Here is a 13,781-nt window from a genome sequence, read left to right as displayed (position 1 = left end):
AAAAACAAACAAAAAACAGTGAATGTTTAAATTTTAAAAATTTATTACAGTAAAAGACACATTGCCATTACTCCCCTTCAAAATACTCCTCCTTTGCTTAGAACACACTTATCCCATCGTTCTTTCCACTTTCTGAAGCAGTTCTGGAAGTCCTCTTTCATGAGTGTCTTTAGTTGTGCTGTCATGGCTGCCTCCATGTCCTGAATCAATTCAAAACGTTTACCTTTCATGGTCATTTTGACTTTGGGGAAGAGCCAGAAGTCACACAGTGCCAGATCCGGTGAAGAAGGCAGATGAGGACACATGGTAATGTTTTTATTTAACAGAAATTGCTGTACCAGAAGCGATGTGTGACAGATCCTTTCCATGGTGATCACAAAATACGGTGAATGCTGCTGCTAAGTGCCATCCGATGGAAAGGCAGGGATCTTCAATACGGGAAGCGGCACGTCGAACCTTAGTAACAGTATGTGACAAGTTTCAACTTGCTTGGTCCAGTCAGGTGTGAGCTATGGTTGAGAGAAGGTGTGCTGTAACTCATCCTTCATCATGACAACGCTCAGTGTCACACATTGCTTCTGGTATGGCAATTTCTGTCAAATAAAAACATTATGGTGTGTCCTCATCCACATTATTCACCGCATCTGGCACTGTGCAACTTCCGGCTCTTCCCCAAAGTCAAAATGGTTCAGGATATTGAGGCAGCCACGACAGCACAACTAAAGACACTTATGAAAGAGGACTTTCAGACTGCTTCGGAAAGTGGCAAGAACGATGGGATAAGTGTGTACGAAGTGAAGGAGAGTATTTTGAGGGGGATTAATGGCAATGTGTCTTTTACTGTAATAATTTTTTTAAACATTCACTGTATATTTTGATCACACCTCGTATCACTGTCTTTGTGACATCTCTACTTGGATTATTTCAAGGACATTTTATTCAAAACTGAACTCATGCTCTTCCTCCAGGGTTTCCAGAAAAGAGAGAAATAGCCCTGACACCTCCCTCTCCCTTTTCACTCCTGAGTGAACCTATTACCAACTTCCCTGACCCCCTAATCCTAACTCCTAAATAGCCCTCAAATTTATCAACTTCTGGTTCCACTGAGGAGTCAGCGTGAATTATTATAAACTCAAACCTGGTGGTACTATTCCCCTGACTGAAAATCAATGATTTTCCACCATTCTTAGGATTAAGCCCCAAATCCTTGGCATGACCTATGAGGCCTGCATGACCTATGAGGCCTGCATGACCTGCCTCCTGCCTACCTCTCCAATTTCATCTGCCTGACTTTCTCCCTCCCTCTCTGTTCTCCAGCCCCAAATGGAGCTTAAGATCCATAAGGACAGAGACCATGTCTATCTGCTGATGTTATATTCCCGGAACAGTGTGTAGCACCTAGTAGGTGCTGAATAAACATATGTTGAAGAATAATATTGATAAAAAAAAATTGTTGCATCTTAAGTGGAAGGTTAACTAAAACATTAACTATAATAAATTACGCATGGTGCAAGGAAAGTGTCTTTATACAAGTTTGTATCCTAGGTGGCTAACAGGGGCTTGGACCACAGAGGAGCTAAAAAATGTTTGTTAAATCATTTTGCAAACCAGAGACAAATATGAAATGCAATATGGGCACTCCGTGTCTATTATTAGCTTTGCAATGCAAATTACCAATGCTGATTAAGTCTCATATTCAGGTATTTATCCCTTCTCTAATCCCCAGTCCCCATCCTCTGAGCAACCAGAGTTCTAACCACATGTTTGAAGGAAGAGGCTGGACTCCGACACAGAGCTGGAAAACAGATATGGTTTGTGGAATTGATTATATGCTTTGAGAAGCAAATAAAACAAGACTGGGAAGCAGTATTGCTCTCAGGATAAGATCCCTACCTATACTTTGTGTGTGACTTTGCAACATTCTCCATTCTTTAAACAGACCTATGTAACAAAGATAGAAGCTCTTCCTATTCTCGAAGTTTCACACTCGTCCTTCCCTCTCCCTTGTAGCTCTTCACCTTTTGCCCAATTTAACTCCAACTCAGTCCTTATGGCCTCAGTTAAATATGTTTTCCACAGGAAAGCCTTTCCTGTCTCTCCCCACTTCCTCCCCCTGCCAATGACCCCATTATATATTCTCATAGCTTCCTCTACCATCCTCTATAGCATGTACCACAATAGTAATTAACACTTAGTTTGAGATTCTCTACTTACTGTCTATCTGTCTTGCTATACTTATATGCAACTTGAGGTCAGGAGCTGTGTCTGTGTTGGCCATCACTGTATCCCCATCACCTAGTACATTGCTAGTACAGAGCAGGTGTTCAATAAATATCTTAAGTGAAGGAATTAATGAAATAAACAGATAAGCACTAGTTTTGAGAGTGACATGAAATTGGCTCTGCCCTTACTAGCTCTATGCCTTTGGAAAAATTTCTTACCATCTCTGAGTCCATTTCTTCCTCTATAAATGAAGGTAATTGTTCCTATTTTACAGGGTTATTGTGAGGATTGAATAATCCAATAAAATGCTTAGAGTAGTGAGTAGCACATAACAAATCCAAAGTGAGTATTAGCTATTATTATTGTTCTTAAAGAATGGACAAAAAGAGGAGTGTATAAGGTAGGGAAGGTACATTTCATGTTCTTGACAAAGGCCCAAACAGAGCTCTTTTATGCAAACAAATAGTTACAAATCTGAATAAAACAAACATTTTAAGTGTACTATAGGAGTGCATTATGTAAAAGAACCCTGAAACACATCTGTTTATAAAGCGAAGAATCTTTTTGGATGTGAAGTGACCATGCATGTATATGACTTGCAAGCTCTTGTGTACAGTGTCAGGTTCTTTTAAAGCAAAACACGTCAGGAATCCATTATTTCAGGGCAGCAGGGTTCCAAACCTGGCTTCAAAACCTATAGGACCTCAGTTCAGCTGTGCTGACTTTAGCCCAGGACATGCAGATAAAACACGCTTTTGCCTTTAATACAACTGCCCTTCCCTCCCAGTAGGAAAATCCATGCCTTAATGAGAAAAAACTCTTCACTCAGCATCCCAGGGTCACCTCCCTCCCCCTTCCTGGTGCATTCCACATACCCCAATACCCCCCTTTAACTTTGTTTTTGATCCTCTTAGATTTTCCAGCTTTGGACACATCATTGTAACTTCTCCAAGCCTCAATTTTTTCACTTGTAAAAATAGAACTAAAACAGTGCTTCCTTCTTGGCTAAGTGATACAGTATATGCTATATATTAGCACATGGTTCTTGTTGTTCTAGTGTTTCTACCAGATCCCTAATCAATCTATAATACAACCCAGAAAAAGATTACAACAAAGACCCTACCAAAAACACAAATTTTTTTTCTCAGAGTCTGTGTTTTCTACAATAAAAGATCCCCCCACTTACTCCATTAGCCAAGGTACTGGGATAAAATATACGATCCCAAAGAGGTCCCAAATGTTGCAAAGGAAAATAATTTAATGAATTAGTTGCTCCTCTGTTTCCTAAAAAAGATTAATTCAACAAAACACATTTTTATAATGCCTCCTTTAAAGTAAGCCCTGTTAGGACTACAGAAACGTCAGTCAACTGGAAACCCCACCACGTTGCTTTGGGAATCCCAGCAGGAAGGAGAACTCGGTCTTGGCAGTCACCCCTGACCAAGGCCCAGTCATGACCCTACCCTTTTATCTCCACTCCCTCCCATCATAAGCTTCAGGAGAAATAAAAACATTACCTTGGGAAAAAGTTGGAGGACTTCTATATGATGATAAGCTATGTTATGGCAAGGCTCCAGATTACCTTTTAAATATAACTTCAACAAGAACCTCTTCAAAGGCAACCCCTGTAATAGAGTAAGTCAGTTTTACACATAGGCCTAGTTCTAAAAGCCTGCCTCCCTCACTTATTTGCTGTGGGTAATCTCAGCTTCCATAACTCTACTGAAAACATATGGTGCTATCACCCACTTCACTCTGTTGTGTTGAGGAGTGAGAGCGATATCTAAAACAGCCATTCTGGTGGGTACTCAAAAAAGTTAGTTCCTCTTCCTGCCCTTCTGAAGAATTAAGTCAGTTTTGCTAATTCTACCTGTGTATTACCAAGCTAAGAATCCCTTTTTCCATCTGCCAGTTCTCTAGAAACTGACTTCCTCTTTTTTTCCACCCTATACAGGTTTGGAAAATGTGAAAAACACTTCCTGGCAATTCCACTAAGAGAAGCAAGTATTATGCTCACTAACTATCTATGTGTATGAAGCCCAGAAGTACTTCAAAAATAACTTCTCAACAAAGAGAATTCTACGGGTACCATTTGTTGAGTAACTACTACTATGTACCAGACACTAACTGAATACCTTCCATGTGCAATCTCATTTACGCTTCACAACAACCTTATGAGAAGGCGTACTATCGCCAAAGTTACAGCTGAGGACACAGGCGATAAGAGTTTAAGACATTTGCCCACAGTCGCACAGACAGAAAGCGGTAGAGCAAGGAGGAGGAGTAAGGCATCTAAAATAGCCATTCCCGTGGGTGCTCAAGAGTCAGCACTCCCCGCCTCCTGAAAAACGGGATCACCCTTGCTAATCCTAACTCTCTAAAACCAAGCTAAAGTGCAACCAGCCTCCAGTGCTTGAACTTTGGTCACTCCACCTGCATACGCTTTGGGGCTCCCGTCCGTTGGTACAGAATGGACAGGCACGAGCCGGGAGCACACATCCCGCCGCCTTTGATGCGTGGGCGGGCCCGCTGCCTCACTACACCCATTACCAGCCGCGCAAATCGAGACTCTGAGAGCTGAACGACGGCGCAGGCTCCCCAAAGACAAAACGCCAGAGCCAGACTCTAGTGTAAGAGCCTGAGCCGAGTCTTCCTTCGGAGTTGGGGGGCCGGCCCAGGGACGCAGCGCGCCACCCGGGGCCCACAGTCTCCGCTCCGCCTCTACACCCGCTTGTCTCCCTTCACGCCGGCCTAGAACGCACTGGAGTCGGAATACGCCCACGCGCCTCAAGCTCTGGGCGGGACCCCATGCCCCTAGCCACCCAGGTTCCTTCCTCCCCTGCCCCTACCTGGTTGCCGCAGACATCGTGGTCAATCAACTTCATCCTCCCGCCTCGGAAGTGACGTAAACTCCCTTCGCCCGGCTCCGTCCAATCCCAGCCTTTAGGTCGCGCGTGCGCATTGGATGTGCTGCCGTCAAAGTATAGGTAGGATAAGCAGGACTGAAGTCTGAAGGGCGTCCTCTTGCCCGAGTGTCTTCCCTCTATCTTCCGGAGGGAAATTGGGAAGATCATGGTTTGGGTTCCGCGCACTTGGCGCTAGGCAGGGGTAGGGGGAACAAAGTTGGAGAATGTGTGCTAAAGACTTACTACTAGAAAGCCATAGTTATTAAAACAATATGATATTGGCGCAAAGATAAATAAAAAGAACAATGGTATCAGAGTACAAAATTAAATGAGTAAATTTGAAGATCTGATTAGATTTATTGATTATTAAGTGATTCATAAATGGGGGCAGAATCCCACCTAGCAAGTAGAGAGGAGCTCCAAAAGGCTACAGAAACGGAAAGGTTTTTAAAGGCAAGACAAGGAAGTCATAAAAAAGATTCTTTCAGCCTTAGGTAACCTATCAGTTGGGGAACGAAATAGGGAGATTACCTCATCTTTCTTTGGGGGATGGAAAGGATTACCTAATTGGTGATGACCAGAAAATTCCAACTGAATGGTTAAGATTACATTCTTGGGGAAAGTTGTAACTGCAGTTAGGTTAAGTATTAAGTCTTGGTTTGCATAGTACCAGTGACTCCATTTGGGTCTTGTTTTCTAAACAATGGAAGAAAGAGGCCAAAAACAGACCAACAGGTATATGATCACATTTCCCCCCCACAAAGGAGCCACTGTAATTTAACAGGAAAGTTATTTTCAATAAATAGTGCTAGATCAATAGGATGTCAATTAGGGTGGATGAGGTGATGAAACTTACTCCTACCTCAGACCAGAAAAAAACAAAAAATCAATTCAAGATGTATTGTAGACCTAAATATGAAAGGTACAACTCTAGAAAATAACAGCAGGGTATTGTGACCATGGGATAGGAAAATATTCTTATCAGGACACAAAAAGTACCAAAGAGAAAGGCTAATAGATTGGGTGTCATTAAATTTAAGTCGTGGAAAGACATCATTAAGAGCATAAAAGGCAAGCAACAGAGTGGAAAAGATTATATATATATGTGTGTATATATATATATATATATATATACACACATATATATGGCTTTTATTTTAAAATGAAATAACTTTTATTCAGAATATATAAGTAATTCTTGGAAACAATTTTTTAAAAACCTGCAGTGGTAGAAGAGGAAGCATGGGACAGGATGTTGAGAGAGCAACTAAGGGGGGATTCTCATAGTTCGAAATTCAATAGATGGCAAAAGTGTGTAAGTTGAAAAATCTCCCTTCCTGTTCTCCAGACACCCAATTCTCCTCCCCCTAGGTAACAACACTATTAGCTATGTGTGTCTTCTCGAAGCTATCTTACGCATAAACAAGCAGTTACTCAGCATTATCCCCACCATCCATTGTTATCCAAACAGCATACAGCAACACTGCTCTATATTTTGCTTTTATTCACTTTAGTCACTTAATGTATCATGGAAATCCTCACAGGTATCCACAAAATCTAGTAACATGGGAAATTTTATTTTTAATTGTTGGCCACCTTTTAAAATAATGTGTTTAACATGTTTTTTCTGAATTTTTCAGAGGAGTTTGTATACCCTCCTGGCTTCTTTCCATTACTCTGGAAACTCCAAACAGGAGTTCACTGTGCTTGCCAGTTCACAAAGTGTGAATATCTCAGTAACAAACCCAATATGATCCTAAGCCAATTTTCTAGGGTTTATTTTCCAGGCATACCATCCCTCCCATTAGCCACCCCACACTTCAGTCTTTCTTGGAGTCATTCTAGAAGCAATACAATAAATTCCAATGTGTTTGTAGCCAATTTGAGTTGGATCTTCTGTCAAATCCAAGTGTAAGAACTCTAACTTCCCAGCCAGGATATTATACAAATAGACCTCACTGGTTAGCACGGTACCATGGACTTCAATAAAAATGGAACAGGGAATTTCTGTTCCCAGGAAGATGGAATAGACATACTTTCCCCCATTCCTCTTGCTAAGTACAAAGAAAAACCCTGGACATGATATTTAAAACAAGCATAAGAAGACTTTGAAACATGGAGAGAAGGCAGATTAGCTAAAAATCTCGGGACTCAAGGACAAATATGGTGGGAGTTCCCTGGGTTTTCTTTTTACCTCATTATCCCAGACAATACTGGAGGAGCAGGCAATCTGGGAATGCCAACAGAAACAAAACCCCAAGAAAATCCTGCTCTCTAGCCAGAGGACAAGGAAAAGGGCAACCTTGGAAAACAGAAAACTTAGACAATAACAGCTCTACTCCATCCAAAACCACAGAAAAACTTCAGCCCCACACCCACCCCTGCCAGCTAAGGCAGAGTGGAAAACCTAGACTTCCTCCAAGTTAGGCTATAAAGAGGCACAAGTAACCCTTTTCCTTCTCCACTGGTATGGTGTCAGAGAAGGCCAAGTGAGGAACTGGCACTTTCATTCCCATTGGGCAGTAAGGAGGCTCTTGCCCAACATGGTGTTAGTAGAAACCATGAGGGGTATCTGGACTTCCAACCCCACTTGATGGCAAGAAGGCATCCCATTCTTCTCCTCTCTGGGGTGGTGTCAGAAGAGGCCAAGTGGAGAGTCAGGACCTTCACCACCTCTAAGGGGCAACAAGGTCACCTCCAATCCTACATGTCAATGGAAACCATTTTAGAAGCAATAACTAGTCACTCCACCCCCTCCCAGCCAGGGTGGTCTCAGTGGAAGCCTACTGGCGAGCCTGAACTCCCACTTGCACCCAACAGTAAAAAGGACTCCCTCCAAGTGTCAATGAAGGCCAAGTGGAAAACCTGGACTTCCACTCCCACCTGGCAATAATGAAGAGAAACCTCCTTTCACATAACAAAGTGGCGTGAGAGGAAAGCTGCTAAACCACAAGATTTAAGTAATATCCAGAGTTTTATGATACCCAAAAATCCAGGTTTCCATCAAAAACATTTATTATACACAGAACAAATTGATAGTTGCCAGATTGGGGGGACTTTTGGGGTGTAGAAAAGGTGAAGGGATTAAGATGCACAAATTGTCAGTTATAAAAATAGGCATGAGATGTAAAGTACAGCATAGAGAATATACTCAATAATGTCATAATAACTATGTATGGTGTCAGATGGGTACTAGACTTATTGGGGTGATCACTTCGCAAGTTATATAAATGTCTAATCACTATGTTGTACACCTGTAGCTAATATAATATTGCAAGTCAACTGTAATTGAAAAATTTAAAAAACCGTTTTTTTAAGCCAAAATGTTCATGCCAACATTATTCACAATAGCCAAAAGGTGGAAACAACCCAAGTGTCCGCCATAACAGATGAATGGATAAACAAAATGTGGTATATCCATATAATGAAATATTATTGAGCCATTAAAAGGATTGAAGTTCTGATACATGCTATAACATGGATGAACTTCAAAAACAGTATGCTAAATGAAAGAAGCCAGAAATAAAAGGCCACATATGTGATTTCATTGATGTGAAATGTCCAGAATAGATAAACTTATAGAGGCAGAAAGTGCATTAGTGGTTGTGTAGAGCTAAGATGGGGAGGGGTAATGAGAATATGGGGTGGCAATAGCTAAAGGGTATGGTTTCTTTATTAGTTGATTAAAATGTTCTAAAATTGACTAATTCTAATATGTGATGATTGCACATATCTGTGAATGTGCTAAACGCCATTGAATTGTAAACTTTAAATGGGGTGAACAGTATGACTCACTTGTAAAGGTGGGTTGAAAGTAAAAGGATGGAAAGAGATAAACCATGCAAACAATAATCAATTATAGCTCAATAAAGCTGTTCAAAAAAGCATTCACTATACCAAGAAATAGGAAGATCTAAGCTTGAATGAGAAAACACAATCAACAAATGGCAACACAAAGATAACACAGATGTTAGAATTAACTGATGAGGATTTTAAAGCAGTCATCATAAAAAATGTTTCAATAAGAAATTACAAACATGTTTGAAACAGATGAAAACAATAGAAAGTCTTATCAAAGAAATTGAAGGACAAGGAAGAACCAAATGAAAATTTTAGAACTAAAAAATACAATAGCCGGGCCGGCCCGGTGGCTCAGGAGGTTAGAGCTCCATGCTCCTAATTCCAAAGGCTGCCGGTTCGGTTCCCACATGGGCCGGTGGGCTCTCAACCACAAGGTTGCCGGTTCGACTCCCGCAAGGGATGGTGGGCTGCGCCCCCTGCAACTAGCAGCGGCGGCTGGACCTGGAGCTGAGCTGCGCCCTCCACAACAAAGACTGAAAGGACAACAACTTGCAGCTGTACAGCACCCTCCACAACTAAGATTGAAAGGACAACAACTTGACTTGGGAAAAAAAGTCCTGGAAGTGCACACTGTTCCCCAATAAAGTCCTGTTCCCCTTCCCAATAAAATTTTTTTTAAAAAATACAATAGCCAAAATAAAAACCTTAATGAAAGATTCAACAGCAGAATGAAGAAGACAGAGGAGAGTCAGAACTTGAGGATAGAATAATAGAAACTACACAATCTGAACAACAGAGATAAAATAGATTAAATAAAATGACTAGACAGTCAGGCACATCTGGGACTATAACAAAATATCTAACATTTGTGTCTTTAGAATCCCAGAAGGATAGGAGAAAGAGAGTGGGGCTGAACCTGTATGGAAAGAAATAATGTCTAAAAATTCCCCAAATTTGGCAATAGACATAATCCTAGAGATTTAAGAAGCTGAGCAAATCCAAAAGAGATAAACCAAAGAAAGCCATGTCAAAACACATCATAGTCAACTTATGAAAACTAAAGACAAAGAAAAAAATCTTGAAAGCATCCAAAGAGAAACTATTTCTTATGGGAGAAAAACAATTCCAATCACAGCAGATTTGTCATCAGAAGGCCAGAAGAAAGTTTCACAACATTTCTCAAGTGCTGAAAAATACTGTTAACCTAGAGTCCTATATCTAGCAAAAATGTCCTTCAGGAATGAAAGGCAAATAAAGACATTATCATATGAATGAAAACTAAGATAATTTGTTGCCAATAGACCTACTCTGCAAAAACGGCTAAAGGAAGTGCTCTAAACAGAAAGGAAATGATAAAAGAAGGAATCTTAGAACATCACATTTTAAGATGCAGAAAGAACACTGTAAGAGTAAAATTATGGGTAAATTAAATAGACTTTGTTTCTCTTAAATTTTCTAAATTATGTTGACTTGTTGAGGCAAAAAGTATAACACTTTCTAATATGGTTCTCAATGAACGCAAAGGAAATATTTATGACACTTATAAATGGGAGAGGATAGAGAGACATAAAGGGAGCTTTCTACAGTTCACCCAAACTGGTAGACACCAGTAGGCTGTGATAAATTATGTATGTATAGTGAAGTCCCTAGAGCAACCACACTAAAAATTACCCTAAGATGTATACTCAAAAATACTATTGATAAGTGAAATAAAATCTAAAAAACATTCAAATAACCCACAGGAAGACAGTAATAAGAAAACATATACAAAATACAGAATAAACAGAAAACAAAGTTAAAATGATAGACTTAAATTTTAACATATCAATAATTACATTAAATGAAAGAGGTCTAAATACAAAAAGACAGATTGGTAGAGTGGATAAATAACATAACACAACACTGTGCTATCTACAAGAAACTCACTTGTAAAGGTGGGTTGAAAGTAAAAGGATGGAAAGAGATAAACCATGCAAACAATAATCAAAAGAAAGCAGGAGGTACTGTATTAATATCTGGTAAAATAGACTTCAGAGCAAAGAAAATTATCTAGGACAGAGGGGTATATGACATAATGTTAGAAGAATCAACCCACCAAGAAAACATAGCAATCCTAAATCTGTATGAACCAAACAACAGAAGTGCAAAATATGCAAAGCAAAAACTAATAGAACTGAAAGAGAAATATTCCTTCCTCAACACTTGATAGAACAAATAAAAAGTCAGCAAAGATATGAAAGAGCTCAACAATAAACATCAACCAACAGGATCTAACTGACATTTGTAGAACATCCCGGAAAATCTCCAAATACTTGTAAGCTAGATAACACTTTTAAATAATCAAAAAGTTAGTCTAAAGGTAAATTTTAAAAAAGTACTCTGAACTGGATGAAAACAAAAATACAATATATCAAAACTTGTGGAACACAACTGTAGTGTTTACTGAGAGGGAACTTTACAGCATTATGCTTACATTATAAAAGAGAATAGTCTCAGATCAAATGAGCTAAAAATAAATTATTTTAAAAAGAGCAAAATAAACCCAAAGCATGTAGAAGGAAGGAAAACATAAAGATAACAGAAATCAGTGAAATTTAAAACAAAATAGAGAAAATTAGTAAAACAAAAAGATAAATACAATTGATAAACCTCTAACAAGACTGACAAAAAAGAAGACACAAATTGTTACTGTCAGTAATGAAAGAGAGGCTATCGCTACAGACCCACAGACATCAGAAAGATAATAATGGAATACTACAAACAACTTATACATAAGATTTGATGACTTAGATGAAATGGACCAATTTCTCAAAAAGTACAAACTACCACAACTTATCCAATATGAGAGAAACTGAATAGGCTTATGGCTATTAAAGAAATAATTAAAAGCCTCCCCACAATAAAGGTAGTTTCACTGAGAGTTCTACCAAACTTTAGAAAAGAATTAACATCAATTTTTCAAATTTGTTCCAGAAAAATAGAAGAGGGAACACTTCCCAACTTATTCTATGAAGTCAGTATTACCCTGACAACAAGACTAGACAAAGACTCTGCCCCAAAAAAGAAATTAAAAAAATAAAAACTGTAGACCAGCATCCTTACAAATATAGAGGCAAACATTCTTAAAACATTAGCAATTAGAGTTCAGTAATAAATAAAAAGAATTATACACCATGACTAAGTAAAGTGTATCCTAGGGAGGAAGCAAGGCTGATTCAATATTTGAAAATCAATCAGTGTAATCTATGATATTAAGAGGCTAATGAAGGAAAATCACATGATCGTATCAATTGGTGAAATACATCTTGACAAAATCCAACACTGATTCATAACAAATGTAGTCAACAACCTAGCAATACAAAGGAAATTCCTCAACCTGATAAACAGTATCTACATAAACCCAACAGCTATCCTTGTACCTCATGGTGAAAAATCAAAAGCTTTCCCCCTTAGACTAGACAAGGCAAGGATATCCACTTTCACTGATGCTATTCAGTATAGTCCTAGATGTCCTAGTCAGTGCAATAAGGCAAGGCAAGGAAATAGAGGGCATACAGATTGGAAAGAAAGAAATTAAACTCTCCCTATTTCAGGTGACATGACTGTCTACTAGGAAACTCTAAGGAATCAACAACAACCAAAAAAATCCTCCTAGATTTTTTCTGTAATGTCCCTGATATCATCAACATACAAAAATCAATTATTTTCCACATACAATCAACAAACATGTGAAAACCAAAATTAAAAATACAATACCTTTTACAATTACTTAAAGAAAGGAAATACTTAGGTGTAAATATAACAAAACATGTACAGGACTTGTGTGTTGAATACTACAAAACATTGATGAAAGAAATCAAAGCTCTAACTAAATGGAGAGACATACCAAGTTCATAGATTGGAAGAATCAACATAGGAAACACAATTGCTTATAGAACCTGTATTTGTAATAGACAAAAACTGGAACCAATGAAAATGTCCCTCATGGTTAAACATATTGTGGTTCATCCATACCATAGAAGGTGGCATAGAAGGTCAGCAAGGAAAGAGAATGTATTATACTATTGATGCATGCAATAATTTGAATGAATCTCAGGGGCATTATGCTGAATGAGAAAAAGCCAATTTCTAAAGGTCACATGCTTATGATTCCATTTATATAACATTCTTGAAGTGACGGATTAGTGGTTGCCAGGGGTTAAGAACGGGAGAGGGGAGTGAGTGCAATTATAAAGGGCTGGCAGGAAGGAGATCTCTGTGGTAACAGAATAGTTCTGTACCTTGATTGCGCTGGTGGTTACAGGAATCTACATGGACCTACATGTGCGCGCTGATGCATGTGCGTGCACACAAACCGCCCCCCCAACGCGTGCACGCACACACACACATACACACACACACACTGGCAAATTCCTGGTTTTGATACTGTCTATAATTATGCTCTATACTACCTTTGCAACTTCCTACGAATCTATAATTCATGTAACATGGAGTTTAAAATTTTAAAAAAATACAGGTGTTTTGAATTTCATAACACCTCCAAACCTCAGCCTTCTCATCCTTAAAATGAAGATAATAAAATGTGATCTCAAAGGCAATAACGCTTGTAAAGTGCCACATAAATTAGTGCTCAATAAATTATAGCTGTTTTTTTTTACTGCAGTTGGTGGTGGAATTGTTGCAAGAATACTAGAATACAGGACCATACTTTCCTCTGATGAGGGCAGAAAAGGTGTGGGGACAGAGCCTCAGAAAGCAGTTTCCAGGCTCTCGGCCTCATGTGGAAAGGTGCTGGCTCAGGTAGTAAATGGCCATCAGCTGTGGCTGGTTGGCCGTCAGCTGTAGCCATTG

The 13,781-nt window shown here is 39.2% G+C and overlaps 1 protein-coding gene across 5 annotated transcripts in view; it reads right to left on the bottom strand.

Moving 5' to 3' along the window:
* Nucleotides 1-5,188, bottom strand: part of DHRS7B (dehydrogenase/reductase 7B) — a 51,624-nt gene extending 46,436 nt beyond the window's left edge. For 2 of the 5 annotated variants that reach the window (XM_033089602.1, XM_033089603.1), the window contains exons 1-2: nt 5,073-5,184; nt 3,741-3,848 (exon numbers count right to left, since the gene is read on the bottom strand). In XM_033089602.1, the coding sequence (XP_032945493.1) occupies nt 3,741-3,848; nt 5,073-5,108 (144 nt within the window). In that variant the 5' untranslated portion in view covers nt 5,109-5,184. Of the gene's footprint in view, nt 1-3,740; nt 3,849-5,072 lie in introns of those variants that run through there. The other 3 variants (XM_033089606.1, XM_033089605.1, XM_033089604.1) reach the window with 3 other exon arrangements.
* Nucleotides 5,189-13,781: the final 8,593 nt, after the last annotated feature.

Source organism: Rhinolophus ferrumequinum, chromosome 21 (assembly GCF_004115265.2).
Source record: "Rhinolophus ferrumequinum isolate MPI-CBG mRhiFer1 chromosome 21, mRhiFer1_v1.p, whole genome shotgun sequence".
Taxonomy (NCBI): domain Eukaryota; kingdom Metazoa; phylum Chordata; class Mammalia; order Chiroptera; family Rhinolophidae; genus Rhinolophus; species Rhinolophus ferrumequinum.
The sequence above is the reverse complement of the archived record's forward strand: the minus strand, read 5'-3'. Positions and strand labels throughout refer to the sequence as shown.